Source organism: Oryctolagus cuniculus, chromosome 2, assembly GCF_964237555.1.
Source record: "Oryctolagus cuniculus chromosome 2, mOryCun1.1, whole genome shotgun sequence".
Taxonomy (NCBI): domain Eukaryota; kingdom Metazoa; phylum Chordata; class Mammalia; order Lagomorpha; family Leporidae; genus Oryctolagus; species Oryctolagus cuniculus.
Window position 1 is genome coordinate 172,051,384 of NC_091433.1, and position 15,396 is coordinate 172,066,779.

The 15,396-nt window shown below is 52.9% G+C and overlaps 1 protein-coding gene across 1 annotated transcript in view; it reads left to right on the plus strand.

The window, feature by feature from the left end:
• Window positions 1-15,396, plus strand: part of LOC138848827 (calpain-13-like) — a 63,745-nt gene that overhangs the window by 30,541 nt on the left and 17,808 nt on the right. The window contains exons 6-11 of the mRNA XM_070069721.1: window positions 1,285-1,459; window positions 2,056-2,130; window positions 6,485-6,570; window positions 10,202-10,276; window positions 11,667-11,812; window positions 13,510-13,652. Coding sequence (XP_069925822.1) covers window positions 1,285-1,459; window positions 2,056-2,130; window positions 6,485-6,570; window positions 10,202-10,276; window positions 11,667-11,812; window positions 13,510-13,652 — 700 coding nt within the window. The remainder of the gene's footprint in view (window positions 1-1,284; window positions 1,460-2,055; window positions 2,131-6,484; window positions 6,571-10,201; window positions 10,277-11,666; window positions 11,813-13,509; window positions 13,653-15,396) is intronic.

A 15,396-nucleotide genomic window follows, 5' to 3' on the forward strand; every position in this document is an offset into this window, starting at 1 on the left:
CAGGAGCTGAGAACTCAGCCCTAACCTCCCACATGGGTGGCAGGAAGCCAATTACTTCAGTCATCACCCCACGTCAGGGTGTGCATAGCTGGAAGCTGGGTGTGGATCCCTGTACTCTGATGTGAAACTCGTGCACCTTAACTGCTAAGGTAAATGCCTACTGCAGCACTATGGATTGAGGACCAGGAACCAGAATCCAGGAGCATCAAGGAAGTGGAGCAGTGAGACCCAGCAGGGCATAAGCATGGCCAACCAGAGGCTCTGCTGTTGGCTGAGTCAGTGCTCCTGCAATCAGAGCCTAGTGCCAGCCATAACCTGAGTCAGAAGGAAGGAGAGACAGGACGCTAAGGTCTGCAACCAGCCCTAAAACAAGTTGGTAGAAATCTGTCATGTGGTACTTGCTGTGGCCACAACCCTTTGTCCTGTGCACCCTGGCTTTCTTTAATAAAACACTTCCTAGGGCTGCTGCTGGTGTAGCAGGTAAAGCTACCGCTCGTGACACACCAGCATCCCATGTGGGCTCTGGTTCATGTCCCAACTGCTCCTGTTCTGATCCAGCTGCCTGTTGGTGGCCTGGGAAAAGCAGAGGAAGATGGCTCACATGTGTGAGCCCCTGCTACCCACGTGGGAGCTCCTGGCTTTAGTCTGACTCCGCCCTGGCTGTGGCGGCCATCTGGGGAGCGAATCAGCAGATGGAAGATCTCTCTGTCTCTCCCTCTCTGTGTGTAATTTTTACCTTCAAACAAATACGTGAATCTGAAAAATAAAAATCAAAAGGCGGCAGGGCTGGTGACTGGGAGTCCTTGGAGGGCAGAACATACACCCTGCCTGGTGTCTGGCACACAGTCAGAGATTAACACTGCCACCAATCAGAGCAGATGCTCACTGTAATAGCATCCAGTATTGGTGTGCATGATGCTGAGCAAACCCCATGAGGCCGAGCAGCTCACCCAGGTCCCACGGCTAAGCCTGTGGCGAGGCTGGGGCTCGACCCCTGGCCTGTGACTCCAGCACCTGTACTGCCCACCTCCACACAACGCTGTGCTCGTGGGACTGTCTAGTTCTGGAAGGCCAAGGAAGCGAGGCAGGGAGGAAAGTTCTGGTCCCCGCACGGGCAGCTGACTGCTGGAGTCCCAGCTGGATGAGTGGCAGGGGTGGCTGTGCTCCTAGTGGATCGGTAGTTCCTCGCCTGGGAAACGTGCAGTCAGTGCAGCCTCCTCCCTCCCCGGAGACGGTCAGAGCGGCAAAAGCAGCCCCCTGTGTAATCCAACTTCCTCCTCCCAGGCTACGTGGATCCTATTCCCACCTGCACTACGGCTACCTCTCTGATGCCCTGGAGGACCTCATGGGAGGATTAGTCACCAACATCAACCTGCACTCTTCCCCTTCTGAGCTGGTGAGGGCAGTGAAGATGGCCACCAGGGCAGGCTCCCTGATGACCTGCGCCACGCCGGAGGGGGTGAGTTGGCTGCAAAGCCAGGACCTGCTGCTTCCTGGCAACCAGGAGTGGTAGATTCCCAGGTGACCGTGGAGCCCTGGGCTCTCTGATTCTTGCTGGCCCAAATGGGAGGGCAAGAGGCGCACCTCTGCGTTATCTGAGTCTCTCTGAGTCGCCTGGCTCCCTGTGCACGGGGACCGTTCTCACACTCTTTAAACATGTGGGCCTTGATTCACATGATCCTGATCCCAAATGCCACTGGAAACCCAGGATTTACTCAGAACCCAGTTACAGCACAAGGAGGGAGATTCCTGGCCCCTGTAAATGGCCCAGCAGGCACACTCTGTGCAGTGTCTCCCTGATGGCCAGTGGTTGGACTAGCAAGCAGCGCAGGGTCTCAGGTCTCTGTGGGATCCCTTCAGCCATGGGTGGTCTCCTGGGACTGGACCTACCTGGAACCTCCACACCCAAGGGCCTTCCTACTCCACCTCTCGAGAAAAGAATTCTAGGCACCGGCACCATCCCCAGTGGGCTGGGGGGACCCAGCTGGCTCTGCCCCTCTCTGAATTGACGGCTTCCACGTCTGTGAGAAGTTCACCTTGCTTTCTCACCTGCAGCCAACAGGTCATGCCCCGGTGATGGAGAACGGACTGGTGGCTGAGCATGCCTACACGGTGACCGGGGCTGAGCAGGTAAGGCCGGCCACAGGCCTGGTGTGTCTGCACTGGGCTCGGCTCAGTGTTCTTTTCCCTCTACCCGGGAGCCATCACAAAGGCCCCCAGCAAAGCTGCCAAGAGCCTTTATCACGTGCACTCCCGTGGTACCCACCACAGCCAGCCTCGGGTCCCCTGTCTGTCCAGAGTTCCTGGCACCCACGCCCCACCCGCCCGAGGAACATACCTGAGACACACTGTCCTTGAGCTGACTCAGGTCAGGATGTCAGCGTGGCTGCAAGATTCAACCCCAGAGAGGAGGAGCTGACTGCCCCACTAGTGGACTCTGGAGGGGAGTTTGCCCTGAAAGGGGTTTCTTTGTAATGTACAAGCCGAACCACTATGGTGAAGCCCACTCCAAATAACAGGCGCTTAAACAAGATAGAGGTCACAGCTCTCTGATGGGCACAGGCGATCCAGGGCTCATGGGTGGCTCTGCCTTCCTCAGCTCAGAGCTGCCATCTGGGAGTCCAAATCCAGCTCCTCCCAAACCCCTTCTCTCCCAAGTGCGGGAGAAAGAGGCCAGGGCACCCTCATTCATCCGTGTCGGGGGCACGGACCATTTCCTCTCACTGCCCACGAGTCTGGCCGTAGTCCCATGGCCCCACCAAGGCCAGGGTGTGCTAGCTGGACCACCATGTGCCTAGATAAACCTCTGTCTCTGTTCAAAAGAAGGAGGACATTGCTGGAGGGCACCCTTGGCCCTGGAAGGGAGAACTGACTTGAAACAGACATAAGTCTAAGGAGGTCGGTGGGTGGAGTAGGGCCTGGAAGACCCTGCTGAAGTCCAGCCTCCTCCATCCACTAATGCAGAGGCTGAGGCCTGCCCGGAGGGATGTCTCTCACTGGGATCCAGAGACAGCACCTGTGACACGGCTGGTGCAGCCGCTGCAGCTCCTCACTTCTCATCTCAACGTCCCTATGAGGCTTTCCTGCTAACGCCGCCCATCTCTATTCTTCTAGCACTCTTTACACCTAATGATAATTTGTAAGCAGAGAGAGGCAGGGTCTAACCCCCAGGACACATTTCCCACAGGATTATGGAGCAAGGAATGCAGAGTATCAGGTTCTATCTGTCGCTTTCCCATGCTTGCACCACCTCCCTCTGCATCAGTCTCTCTCCCCTGGCCAATGACCTGAGGCCAGTTGCTCCATTGATGGAGAATGTCCCAATTCATAAAATGGGACAATATCTCCTGTCTCCCTAGCGCCCTCTCTGGGGTAGGTGCCTACTGTCTCCCACTAGGCATCTAATCTATACTTGTTGGATCAATGGATGGGAGCACTGGCATGAATGAATGGGTGCATTGCCCTTGGCTGTGAAGGGGACCCTGCTGACTGACCATCCCAGAATGTATGTGAGGAGCTCAAATGTTGTTTCCTGCCAGTGAGGAAGAGCTTCCTCTGATACACACAGGCCAGAAGAGACCCTGGTCGTGATGTCACCTGACTCTCTGCTTCTGAACTGTGCACCAGGGCCTTCCCTGAGGTCTCCTTGGTGTCAGGCAATGACATCATCACCACTGGCCACATATGGACACATCTGTCCCCACAGCTCCCCTGTCCCAGACATGGCCACGTCTTGGGACAGAGAATAGACTTTATGTTGTGTGCCAGTTTTGCTCAGTTTTCAGCCCTGCCTGGATTACCAGGTTCACCAGATTATGGCTCTGCCCAAGACTGGTGAAATAGAGCTGTGATCAATGGGAAACACCTGTGTTGGGCTGGGACCAAGGAAGTCGTGGTCCCCACACTGTCTACTTGCCACCCTTGGAGAAAACACTTTATAAACATTGAGACAGCCTTTCTGTCTCCTCTGAATACAGGGGAGATGGGCTTGTGTAGCCAGACGTCTCACTGGAGTGTGAGTGCCTGCAGGGGGTGGCTAGAGGTGGGCAGGGGTGGCTGTGACTGCCGGGCCACAGAGCAGCAATGAAAATGCCTCAGCTGGTGGGGGCCGCTGCCCATCCCATTCACAGCCCATATGCTTCGCAACACGCAGTGACTTGCTTTTAGGACACCCTGAGCGATCTGATCAGCACACCTCTGCTGTGACAAGAGGTGATCAAGACCGCATGTCCCACGTGTTCCATTCCCAGCAGCTGCCGTTCCCCAGCATGTGCTCTGAGGACGGACAGGCTGGCTGTGTCCTCTGTAGAAACAGGTTTTCTAGGACACTGGACAAGTGCAGCTTGCATAGCCCCTTCTTGGAAATTCATGGAGTATATTAATTTCTAAAAGGTTCTGAGAGAGTCTGCATTAACCACACAGGTACTGCTTGGATTTCTCTCTAGGAATAATTGTTAGTGGTCAGCGGAAACTATATTCAAGAGAATATATCTGAGGAACCACTAGTCTAGGTTTAGATAACTTGGGCTGCCTCTTGGCCTTTTCTGAGAGCTGCCTGGGGATAAGAGTATGGTCAGTAGCCCAGGAAGAAGCACATGAGCCAGCCCATTCTCATCCACAGCAAAGGCCTTGGCCTTGAGGGTGACCCTGGTGCTCCCTGGCCAAGGCCCACATGCTTCTCAGTAGGGTACCATCATGAAGGCATGACATAGTCCTACAAGGGCTGAGAGCGAGGAGGTCGGAGAGCTGACCCACCAGTGCTGAGATTAAATGAGCCTGTGAATGTATTGTGCTTTGTAATCTGCTCATCCTTCCTCCAGGCAGGTCACAGCCAGGAAGACAAATGAAGCTGGCATTCTTTCTTATGCACCTAACTCAGTCAGCAACTCCCCTGGGCAAGGGGGTGAGTGTTATCTGCATGCCTCATTGAGCCCTGGCCTCAGCCCCTTTGAGTCTCTGGCTGATTTTCTTCCCTGTGCTAACTGAGCCCCCTCACCATCCACTGTGCACAGAGGGTGGCTGTAAAACTCTTTGGGCCACCAGGCAACTGTTTCTCATGTCCCTGTCCCAGGGCTCCATCAGATGCTGGTAGTTAATAATTAACTCTGTGCAAGGCTCAGAGTGCCTGGAGGGGCACAGAGAGGGGTGAGAAGCCTGGGTTTGTGCCACTTAGAGCCAGAGCACCTTCCACTGCAGTGCCAGCCAGAGACAGGGAGCAAAGAAGGACCACAATGGGCAAGCTCCCGAGCGCTTAAGTGACCGCTCCTTTATGGCGACGACCTAATGTTTGTCCAAGAGCCTAGCCCAGTGGCTCCAGTGTCACATTCAAGGTCAAGGTCACAGGCATACCCAGGAATGGATCTTCACCCATACGCAATTCCAGCATTAAGAGCCCAGAGTTGGGGAACAGACAACTGGAATCACAGCTCTGCCCCTGCCACTTGCCCTGTGTCCTTGGGAAAGTACCTAAGCTCTGATGCTCATTGCCAGCTCTGCAAGGGAGGAACAAAGGACCTAACACACTAGTGGGTGGCTGGCTTGGAGCCCCGCTTCCCCACAGGGGTTCTCTTCCAGGTTTATTGTGGTTTTCTGTCTCCCCTGCCTTAGAATCAGCAGGCAAGCTCGGCCCTTCTCTCTCCCCTGCAGGTCTCTGTTGCTCAGAGAACATTGACACAAAGCAGTATCACGGCTGTGACTCAGTGGCATTTTAATGCCCTTGCCCGGCTGAGGGCTCTTGGCTCCTGGGACGTGGGCTCAAGGGCCTGCCCTCGTTTGCTTGTAGCTTTCCCGTGTGTGGGTAGAATGGAACAAAGGGGCAACCCTGGCCTCTGCAGTGAGTGATGATGAGCTTCCCAGGGGCAGGTAGCAGGGAGAAAAGTTTAGGTCATCGTGGGCCACCTGCTCACAGACAGAGACATCTGGTTAGTGCTGGGATGCAGGATGAGGAGGGCTAGCCTTGGGCTATGGCTGTCGGGCTATCCCACTCTTAATCATATCAGCCTCTTCTACCTTCCCATCTCACTCCAGTGCCATGGAAATGGTGCCATAGCTCCTAATGGGCTGGGAGCCAGGAAACAGGCTGTGTCTATAGAATAGAGATGCTGCCTGTGACAGGGCTTGGCAGGCCCTGGGAACCCGTAAAGATCTCTCCTCTGCAGCCTGAAGCAACATCGCTGCCATTTATCTGCTATTGCCTCTCAGCTCGCCCAGGGTCTTGGATGCAGTCACAGGGGTGCTGAAGTGGCACCTGCCCTTGCGAAGGGCCAACAGAGACAGGGGCAAGTTTCTCCCCTCTCTCATCCCAACACCATGCAGGCATCAGAGATATGGTGGTTTGTTTGCTTCCATTTTTCTTGCTCTGGCTGCAGCCAGCTGAGGTCTGAGGTTAAATTCATCCTTACTGGTAAAAAGCAGCTGTGCTCAGCTTCCTCTGCTCTGACTTGCACTGGAGAGCCCTGACCACTTGCTTCTCTGTTCTTTGCAGATCCAGTACAGGGGAAGACAGGAAGGACTCATTCGCCTGTGGAACCCCTGGGGCAAGACGGAGTGGAAAGGGCGCTGGAGTGATGGGTATGGCTTCTGCAAACTTCTCCCCATTCTTCCCTGAGAGGCCAGTGTGGAGGGGGCACCCTGCCCACGTGGGCACATCTCTCTTGCTGACTGTGGGTTTTACCACAGACCTGTCTGGTTCACACCTGGTATGGCTGTCACTCTAACTCAAGCTCCCATGGTGCCATTCACTGAGTGCCTATTAGACACCTATTGTGTTCTCTGTATTCAGTGCCCTGAGTTGAGGGGACAGGTGCTGTGGGATCTATACAGTTGACAAAAGCCAGTGTCTCTCCTCCAGTTGGCCACGGTCTGGAGCTATGAACCCACATACCTAGAATTAGCACAGAGGGCTGGAGGCAGGGCAGGAGCCAAGCCCCCATTTGGCCAGAGAGATGGAGAAAAGGAACGTCATCTTTTGATGGGATCCCATGGGATTCTGGTTTGGAGGAGGCTGCATCATCAAGATGGAGAAGGCTTCCTATGTAGGGGGAGGTGGGGAAACGGAGGCAGGGGTCTGAACGACCTTCTGCTCAGTGGACTCCAAATCTCAGTCCTGCCTGCTGACCTGGACTGCCGCTGTCCTGGGTGCTGGAATAGTGCCTTGCTCACTGTGGGAGTGGATGCTCTCAGTGCCCTTAAGTAGGCCCCAGCGGGGGCCAGCAGAGTGGTCCCAGCATTCCCCCAAGAGCTAGGCTGGCCCTTCGCCATTGCCATGGGGGTTGACTCCTGGTCCCCCACCTGCTTGCTGACCGAGAAGGAGAAGTGGTCCCGGGAAAGACAGAGGGGCAGCAGCAGGTTACTTGTTCTTCCCAGCTTCTCTGGGTCCCAGCCCCATGGTGTGGCTCTGCAGGTCTGTGTAGACCAATAGAAAGAGCCATGGTTCAGTGGCCACCAGCAGCATTGCTGGGGAGGGAGGCGTGATTGGAAAGGAAATGAAATGCATCCAAAACAATAGGAGGACTGGGCCCAGCAGGAGTGAAAATCAATACAGTGAGGACAGTGAGTTCCAGAAGGAGACGCAGAGCCAACCAGGGCTCCAGGCCCAGGTCCAGGCTGCCCAGACTCTGGCTGGCCTGATGCTCTCAGATAAGCTGTGCAGTGGTCGCTGATTCCAGGTGAGCCCGAGCAGCTGGTGTGTGCCTGGCACATGTGGGCGCTCTGCACGTGTGAGATGAATGCAGGACTGGGGTGAGGGAGAAAGAAGCGAAGGGAAGCAAAGCAGAGTGATGGGTACAGTAGCCCTGGCTGTGACCTCAGGTGCCCCTGAAGAGTAGATCCAGGCTCTTGCCCATCCCTGCCCCGAGAAGGGGAATGAACTTGTAAACTCCAAACTAAGCCAGCTTGGTCACCCCTCTTCCCTCTGATACTTCTATTCCTCCCCTTCCCCAGGGAAATCCTAACAGCCTCTATCCTTGTCCAGTTCTCATTCCCATTCCTTACCCCAAGCTGCCCAGTACAGCCTGAGGTTGAATTCCTGATGTGGGGTTGGCTGGGGGGCAGGAATGGAGAGAGGGCAAAAGGCAGTGACATTCCCTGGGGGAGGCGGGGAGGAGGCACAAACCCACCTGAGCTGATGGTTCACTCATGTCTGCAACTAAGCATCAAGTCCTTTGTGAACCTAGCAGAGGCACTAGGGAGTGGGCAAGGAGAACCCTGGGTGCCCCTGGGTGGGAGGGGACGTGCAGGCCAGGACACAGCCAGGCTAGCCTGATGAAGAGGAAGGTAAGAGAAGGAGTATGGGGAGCTGGGCTTGGGGTGCCCAATGCCTGCATGGGAACTTGGATTTGTACCCTACAGGTGTGGGCATTGACGGGGGGCTTCTAAGCCGGGAGGGCAGGGCTTGGACAATGGATGCAGGAGTGGCAGCAGCACCAAGTCTGTAGGTCACTGCCTGGTTGAATGGCAAGGGACACCCACTTCCACCAGAAGCCAGGCTGGAAGGCAGCCACGGGGCCGGCAAATCACTGTCTGCACTGTCTGCAGGTGGGCGATTTCTTCCCTGCTTTTTAGGAGCGGAGATGGATGGAGCACCTGGATGGTCTTGTGCCAGCCGTAATTAAAATTTCACTCATACACACTTAAAGGCAAACTTGCATGAATCAATAGCATATTGATTTACACTACATTTATTTTCCCTTACACACTGCAGAAAATGTAATTATCCCTTAATTATGAAATTGCCATTTTACAATAACATATCTGACTGCCTCAGCCTGCAGCCGGAAGCCGGAGTGGTGGCCCCTGCTTGTCATCCTGGTGGGGAGGTGACCCGGGTTCTCCATGCAAGCCCTTTCAGGAGAAGGAGCTCATTAAATTTTTTATGCCGCTGGGCTGTTGCCCATGAGCATGACTCCACTCTGAAAAGTGGGCAGACGGAGGGGCAGCTCCTCCCTTTTGCCTGTTGAGGGTCTCCTTGTCTGCAGACCCTAGGACTAGCTTCTGGAATAGCGGGGGTATTCAGTAAGTGTCCGGAAAATGCACATTATTACACAGTTCTTTTACTTCATTTTTCCCATGACCTTTTAGAATTATCCCTCGTACCTCATTCCAGCATTAAGCAGAGAAGAAGGCAAACAAAAGCTCACTTGCCTGCTGTGTCAAGCGCACGTGTTAAACACCTGGGATGGGATGGAGGCCAAGAGAGCCCACTGACCTCATGGCACTGGGAGCTCAGTGGGGGACAGCATCAAAGAAACCAGCAGCAGGGTGCATTTTGCCAAGATAGGAGTGGTGCAGTGGGCTATGGGAGCTCAAAGGCACCGTACCAACCCTGTGTAGGGAGCTTGTAGGTGGCACAGGGCCAAGAAAGTCATCCTAGGGGAAGTGTCCTCTAAGAGGAAAGATGAGGAAGAGACAATGGGCTCCACAGCTGAGAGAAGGAACGTTCCAGGTGGAGGAAGCATCATGGTGAAAGCCGAGATGGTGGGAAAGGAGGGATTTCTAAGGAAATGAATTCAGCCATTATCACTGGAGTACAGAATCCAGGGTGGGAAGAGGAGAGGAAGTGGGAGATGGTCCAGGGAGACCTGGAAGGTAGGAAGAAACCAAGGCTCTCCTTCAGGAGCTTGAATGTACCCTGAGAGCGGGGGAATGACATCCCATGACTAAACTTTAAAAAGATCCTGTTGCTGTCGGTGCAAGGAATGGATAAGAAAGTGGCCAAGACTGAGTTCAGGGAGGCCAGTCAGAAGTCCAGCAGGGAGATGAGTGTAGTCTGAACTAGGGTAATCCCAGGAGGGCTGGAAATTAGTGGATGACTTTGAGAGCAGTTGAGGAGGTGGAATCAACCAGTGACTAACGTGTGGTGACTGTCTGGACGTGGGAGACAGGAGTGAGAGTTACCCCCTGCTACTCCCACTCAGGCAGTAGGAGGAGGAAGTGGATGAGTGTGGTCTGAGACAAGTGTCTTGAAGTATCTACAGAGAAGTGGGGCGGACTGTAGAGCCATCCAGAGTTCACCGGTGAGGATCAGGCTGGGGACAGGTGTTTGGAAGTCATCAGCATACAGGGAACGACTGACTCCTGTCCCCAGGTAGATGACACTCTCCACCTGCTCCCCGACTAGGCGAAGCACCCTGCTGGGCAACACACCTGGATGAGATCAAACGCTCTGCATAGGTCACACTAATGATTGTCTCTCTATGCTCAGGTCTCAAGAGTGGCAGGAAATCCATAATCAGTGGAAAAGCCAGCTACATGAGGACAAAGAAGATGGCGAGTTTTGGTATTTACCCTTCTTTACTACATAAAAATCCCTGCTTTAGAAGGATGGACAGTACCTGCAAACACACAATTTTGGATGGAGATTTCCATGTCCTTTCCTTGTGTGTGAAGGTTTTTTTGGGTATGAAATACTGTACCTCCAGGGACATTTTAATGGTCAAAAGGAATATTGGTACCAAAGGTTTCCTAGCAACTAGGAGGCATGGTTGTCACACCTCTGTCTACTGTGCCAATGTGTTACCACCCTGGCACTCTGCAGTCTCCCTGGTGTGATATGCCAAACAGCAGCAGGAGGTCACTGCCCAGCTCTGCCTCTGAGTACAGGGGTAGACATCAGCATCACCACCCAGAAGTCAGGGAGGGATGGACGGTCTAAAACCACATTCTTGGCCAGCGGCTCATTTCTTTACTTAGAGGATAAGATGGAAATTTTTTTAATAAATCTTTTTAAAAGATTTATTCATTTATTTGAAAGGCAGACAGGGAGAGAGGGAGGGAGCGGGAGAGGGAACAGGAGCTGGAGAGGGAGAGGGAGCGGGAGCGGGAGAGGGAGAGGGAGAGGGAGAGGTCTTCCATCTGCTCCTTCACTTCCTAGATGGCCACAATGGCCGGAGCTGCATTAATCCAAAGCCAGGAGCCAGAAGCTGCTTCTGGGTCTCCCACATGGATACAGGGATCCAAGGATTTGGGCCATCTTCCACTACTTTCCCAGGCCATAGCAGAGAACTGTATTGCAAATGGAGTAGCCAGAACGCAAACCAGTGCCCATATGGGATTCCAGCACTGCAGGCAGAAGCTTAGCCTGCCATGCCACAGGGCTGGTCCCAAGATGGACATTTCTTAGAGGGCTTGTTTGGTTTATTTATTGTGAATATGTGAAAAGGAGCCCGGATCTGAGTAATTAAAACTCAGAGGGACAAATGTGAGTTAGAAGGAGATATTCTCAGTATCCCTGGTGTAACCACAGAACAAGGTGGGGTTTTCAGTGTGGAATGAGCTTTATTCTGAGAAAGACCTCAACAGTGACTTTGGCAAGAGGCTCCAGAGAAAGGCAATGCTTGCAGCAGCATGTGAGGCCTGTAGCAAAGAGAACCTGGCAGTCGCTGTGGCCTGGAGAGGGCTGGGAATTGGCTCAAGGGGTTGAGGAGATGGTAAGTGCCAAGAGACGTGCAGAATTGAAGGTTTGACCCTGCCCTTGTCCTGCCGGCCACTGAACAGAAGGGTTCTTGGAGGGGAGTGAGCCTGTGTCAGACTCAGGGCTTCAGGTAGGACAGAGGTAAGTCAATGGCTACTTCAGCTGGCACAGAAAAGGTACAGTAAAGGGGTGGAATCCACCCCTGGGACACACCAGTGGTCCTTTGCTGATCCTGGTGTATATCTGTTGTTAACAGGATGTCATGTCAAGATTTCCAGGAGAACTTCACCTGCTTATATGTATGCAACCAATTTCCAATCATCCTGGACGAAGGATTTATGTCCCATGAGAGATGGTCTCCAAAGATATTGAAGAATCAAGTGACTCTAGGAAACACTGCAGGTATTCCTGGTGTTGGTGGTCATTCTGCTAGCATGGAAGCTATCAGCCCTGGCCTTGGCCTGGCTTCAGCTCTCTTTGGGCCTTGATTCTGGATAGACCATCACCCTGGAGCTGAAAGGAGGGGGATTTTACAGCCCCTGCTTCTCCAAGGAAAGTGACTGCTGATGGGGAGTGGGTAGCAGAAGCTCCAGTGAGCATCCTCTGGCCCATCATGGTCTGCCTCTGTCCATATCACCTCTCCTGGGAGAGGAGCAGGCTCTCTGCTTATCGGTGAATGTTCAGGCAGTGGACAGAGCTGAGGAAAGAACACAGGACAGAAGTGAGAATCTAGATTAAACCATTATCATTGCTGTGTGTTAGCTTTGAGATCCTGGGGTACATTTGACCTCTGGGTCCTCAGCACCCCGGCTGTTAGCAGTGGAACTAGAAATCCCCGTGAGCCCTCTTGAACCCACACGCACCACCCGCCCACCAGCAAGAGGATGTGTGAGTCCCTGTGCCCTGTTTTGGTTGGTGAGCCCACAGAGGTAGGTCCTTTTGAGTCTATCCCTCGGCTCCTCTGAGATGAATCTTATTGCTCTTGAGTCTGGGAGAGTCACATTCCCTCACTCTATATCCTGCTCGCTGTTTGTGACATTGATACGTGAAACAGCTCCCTGTAGAGACAAATATGAGTGTGCCTATCTACCCTTGATAAAAGAAGCTGTAAATATATTTGTGTGTGTGTGTGTATGTGCATGCCTGCATAGGTGTGTATGTTGGCACTGAGACACATGCATTCTCTTTAATGGCTGCCTTGTGACAATGGTTTGCTTGAATGATTCCATAGTTGGGGTGACCTTTTCCACCTCCAGCTGTAGTGCTCACTGTGCTGCTCACAACCTCATCACCAGGCGGTCATTCTTAGGTGGCTAAGTTACTAATTCACCTGCCTGAGCTGCACCTGTCTGCCTGTGAGACCCAAGTCCCCGTCCACGGATGTACTGCACGTTGTAAACTAACCAAAGTTATACATTGTGGCCATTTTTAGCAATAGCTGACAAGGGAGAGAAGAAAGGAAGCTTTGATCAAGTACCTGTTAGGTGCAGTTTAACGCCTCCCCTTACTCGAGGGGAGCAGGAAGCCCATGGCCATGTCCTCGGCAGCTTCCCATTCCCCTGTCAGAGCTTCCCGGGTTGAGACCTGGACCCTCTGATGTGTGTTCGCTCATCTCTGTCTTATCTTCATTCCTCCATGCATTTGAATCTAATGGTGTCCACAATGGTCCTCTCTCTTGCTATGGCTGCCGTGAGCATGCTTGGGCAGAAGAGAACCCTAGCCTGGCACCTCCCGTTTGATCTTCCTCTGTCTCTATTGGTGCTTGAGTGATTGATGCCATTTCAAGGCTCTGGTGGTTACCCCTAATGCCTTAACACCCAAGGGCTCTCTCATTCCCCTTATTATTAGAAAAATAGGCCTTGGCTTTACACGTTGAGAAATGTTTTTGCCAAGCTGGGACTATATTCTACCACCCTGTATTTGAGGTTTAGAAAATAAACGTGTACCCCAACAAGTAACTGTAAAGACCAGACCCAGGCCTTAGGTCTCCAAATCCAGAGCTTATAATCCAACCCCACAGGAATCTTGAACTTGGTGATTGACCCAACTGGGAGCCCCAGGAGTGGAGCTGAGATCAGTAACATCTCTTTCCCATATAGGAGGACCTCAGAGGGACACTCACTATCTGTTTTCTGTGCAAGAGGACATGGGAGGCAGCAATGTCATCGTGTCCCTCACCGTCAGGCCACAAAGTTTGAAGGCAGAAGATGACCACTTTCCTCCACACTTCCAGGTCTTCAAGGTAAGACAGCCTGCCGCAGGGCTTTCACTGGGGACATTTCTCCCAGCTGGGGAGAGCCTCTGCCAGGCTGGGAGATTTGAATGCATCACATCATGGAAATTAAGCTTACCATGGCCATCATATTCATCTGGTCCAACTCTACATTTGCAAGATAACCTAGGAGCTGAGGGAGATTAGATGTTCCCGTGTTGATGATGGGACACACACCTTCCTGGGCCACTTGCATCACTTCCTGTTTTGCAGAAGCTAATACCTGTTGCTCAGAAAGGAGTCTGGTCCAAGCCCGGTTACTGCAGCACTGCAGATTCCTGGGCCCACCGTAGGCCTCGTGAAGCAGAATCTCCAAGGACAGAGCGTGAAAATCTGCACTCTCAAGAGTTCCCTGGGGCTGGTTATGCTCAGTAAAGTTTGAGAATCATTGACTTCTCTAATCATTGATTAGCAAATCCTGGACATAAATGAAAAGGGTGCATTTTTCTCTTATGTGTCGACCAAAATGCAGCCATAGCTGGGATGTGGCCTGTGAGCAGCTGTTCAGCCATTTGCCCAAGTCCAGGTCTTTCTCTCTTTGTGGACCCCCAACCAACTTCTTAGCTGCAGAGGTGCCGTCTGCCCCTCAGCACGCCAGCACATACAGCGTGTGAGTAGAAGACACAGGAATCTGCTTTGTACAACATCATTTAAAAGGGGAACAAGCTGCAAAAGGAAATTTGATGCCTCTGCTTCCTCCTTCTGCCCCAAACAATTCAGCACACCCAAAGGAAGGGGAATTGGTTCTCAAGTCATTCTCTGCACTAATGTGGGTCATTTAAAAGCCGCCACCACCAAACGAAGGATTTCCTCTGCTCATGATGAAGAAAGTAAGGCCCAGGGAGGAGATGACATAGAGTTCATAGCAGAGCTGGGGGTGGAGCCCAGATGTCCACCATGCCTTTGTCCAGCACTCCAGTTGCCGTTGTGAGTGCCAGGGATGCCTGAGTCCCATCACCAGACCAGACTACTGATGACAGCATCTCTGGGAATGACTTCAATCCTGCTCACTGGGAGTAAGGCAGAATTTGGGCCCCAGCTCATTTAGGGGCAGGCAAGATCCCTGGGTACTCTGCTCCTGGCTGAACAGTTGGTTGTACTGATGAGAAGGCCTCACAGCAATAGTGTGCTTCAAAGTTACAAGCATGATCACATTCATGGTCTCAAAACCCGGATAGCCCCACTGTTGGAGATGCAGAAGCTAAAGTTCAGGGAGTGAGAATGAGCTAGCCAAAGTGCTACTCGGAGCTAATGGGGAGGTTTGATCCCAAGACCTGTGATCCCAGGTCCAGGGCTCTACGCTGGACTTAGGCCCTTGCCTTTCTCTTGATGCCCAGGGCCCCAAGGGAAACCAAGATCCTGTCTCAGGAAAAGGGAGAGAGTGGCACTGGGTGGTAAGAATTCAGTGGAACTTGTTGGGGTTCAGCACAGCACCTTGAGGGTGTCCCAAACCCACTGAGGCTATCAAAGGACATCTCCCAAGAATGTTTTCTAGACTTTAAAAAAAAGATATTATTTGAGAGTCAAAGTTACACAGAGAGAAGGAGAGTTGGGGAGGGGCAGGGAGAGAGAATGGTCTCCCATCCACTGGTTCTCTCCCCAAATGGCCACAACAGCAGAGCTGTCTTAAACTCAGGAGCCAGGAGATTCTTCCAGGTCTCCCATGCAGGTGCAGGTGCCCAAGAACTTGGCCATCCTCCACTTCTTTCCTAGG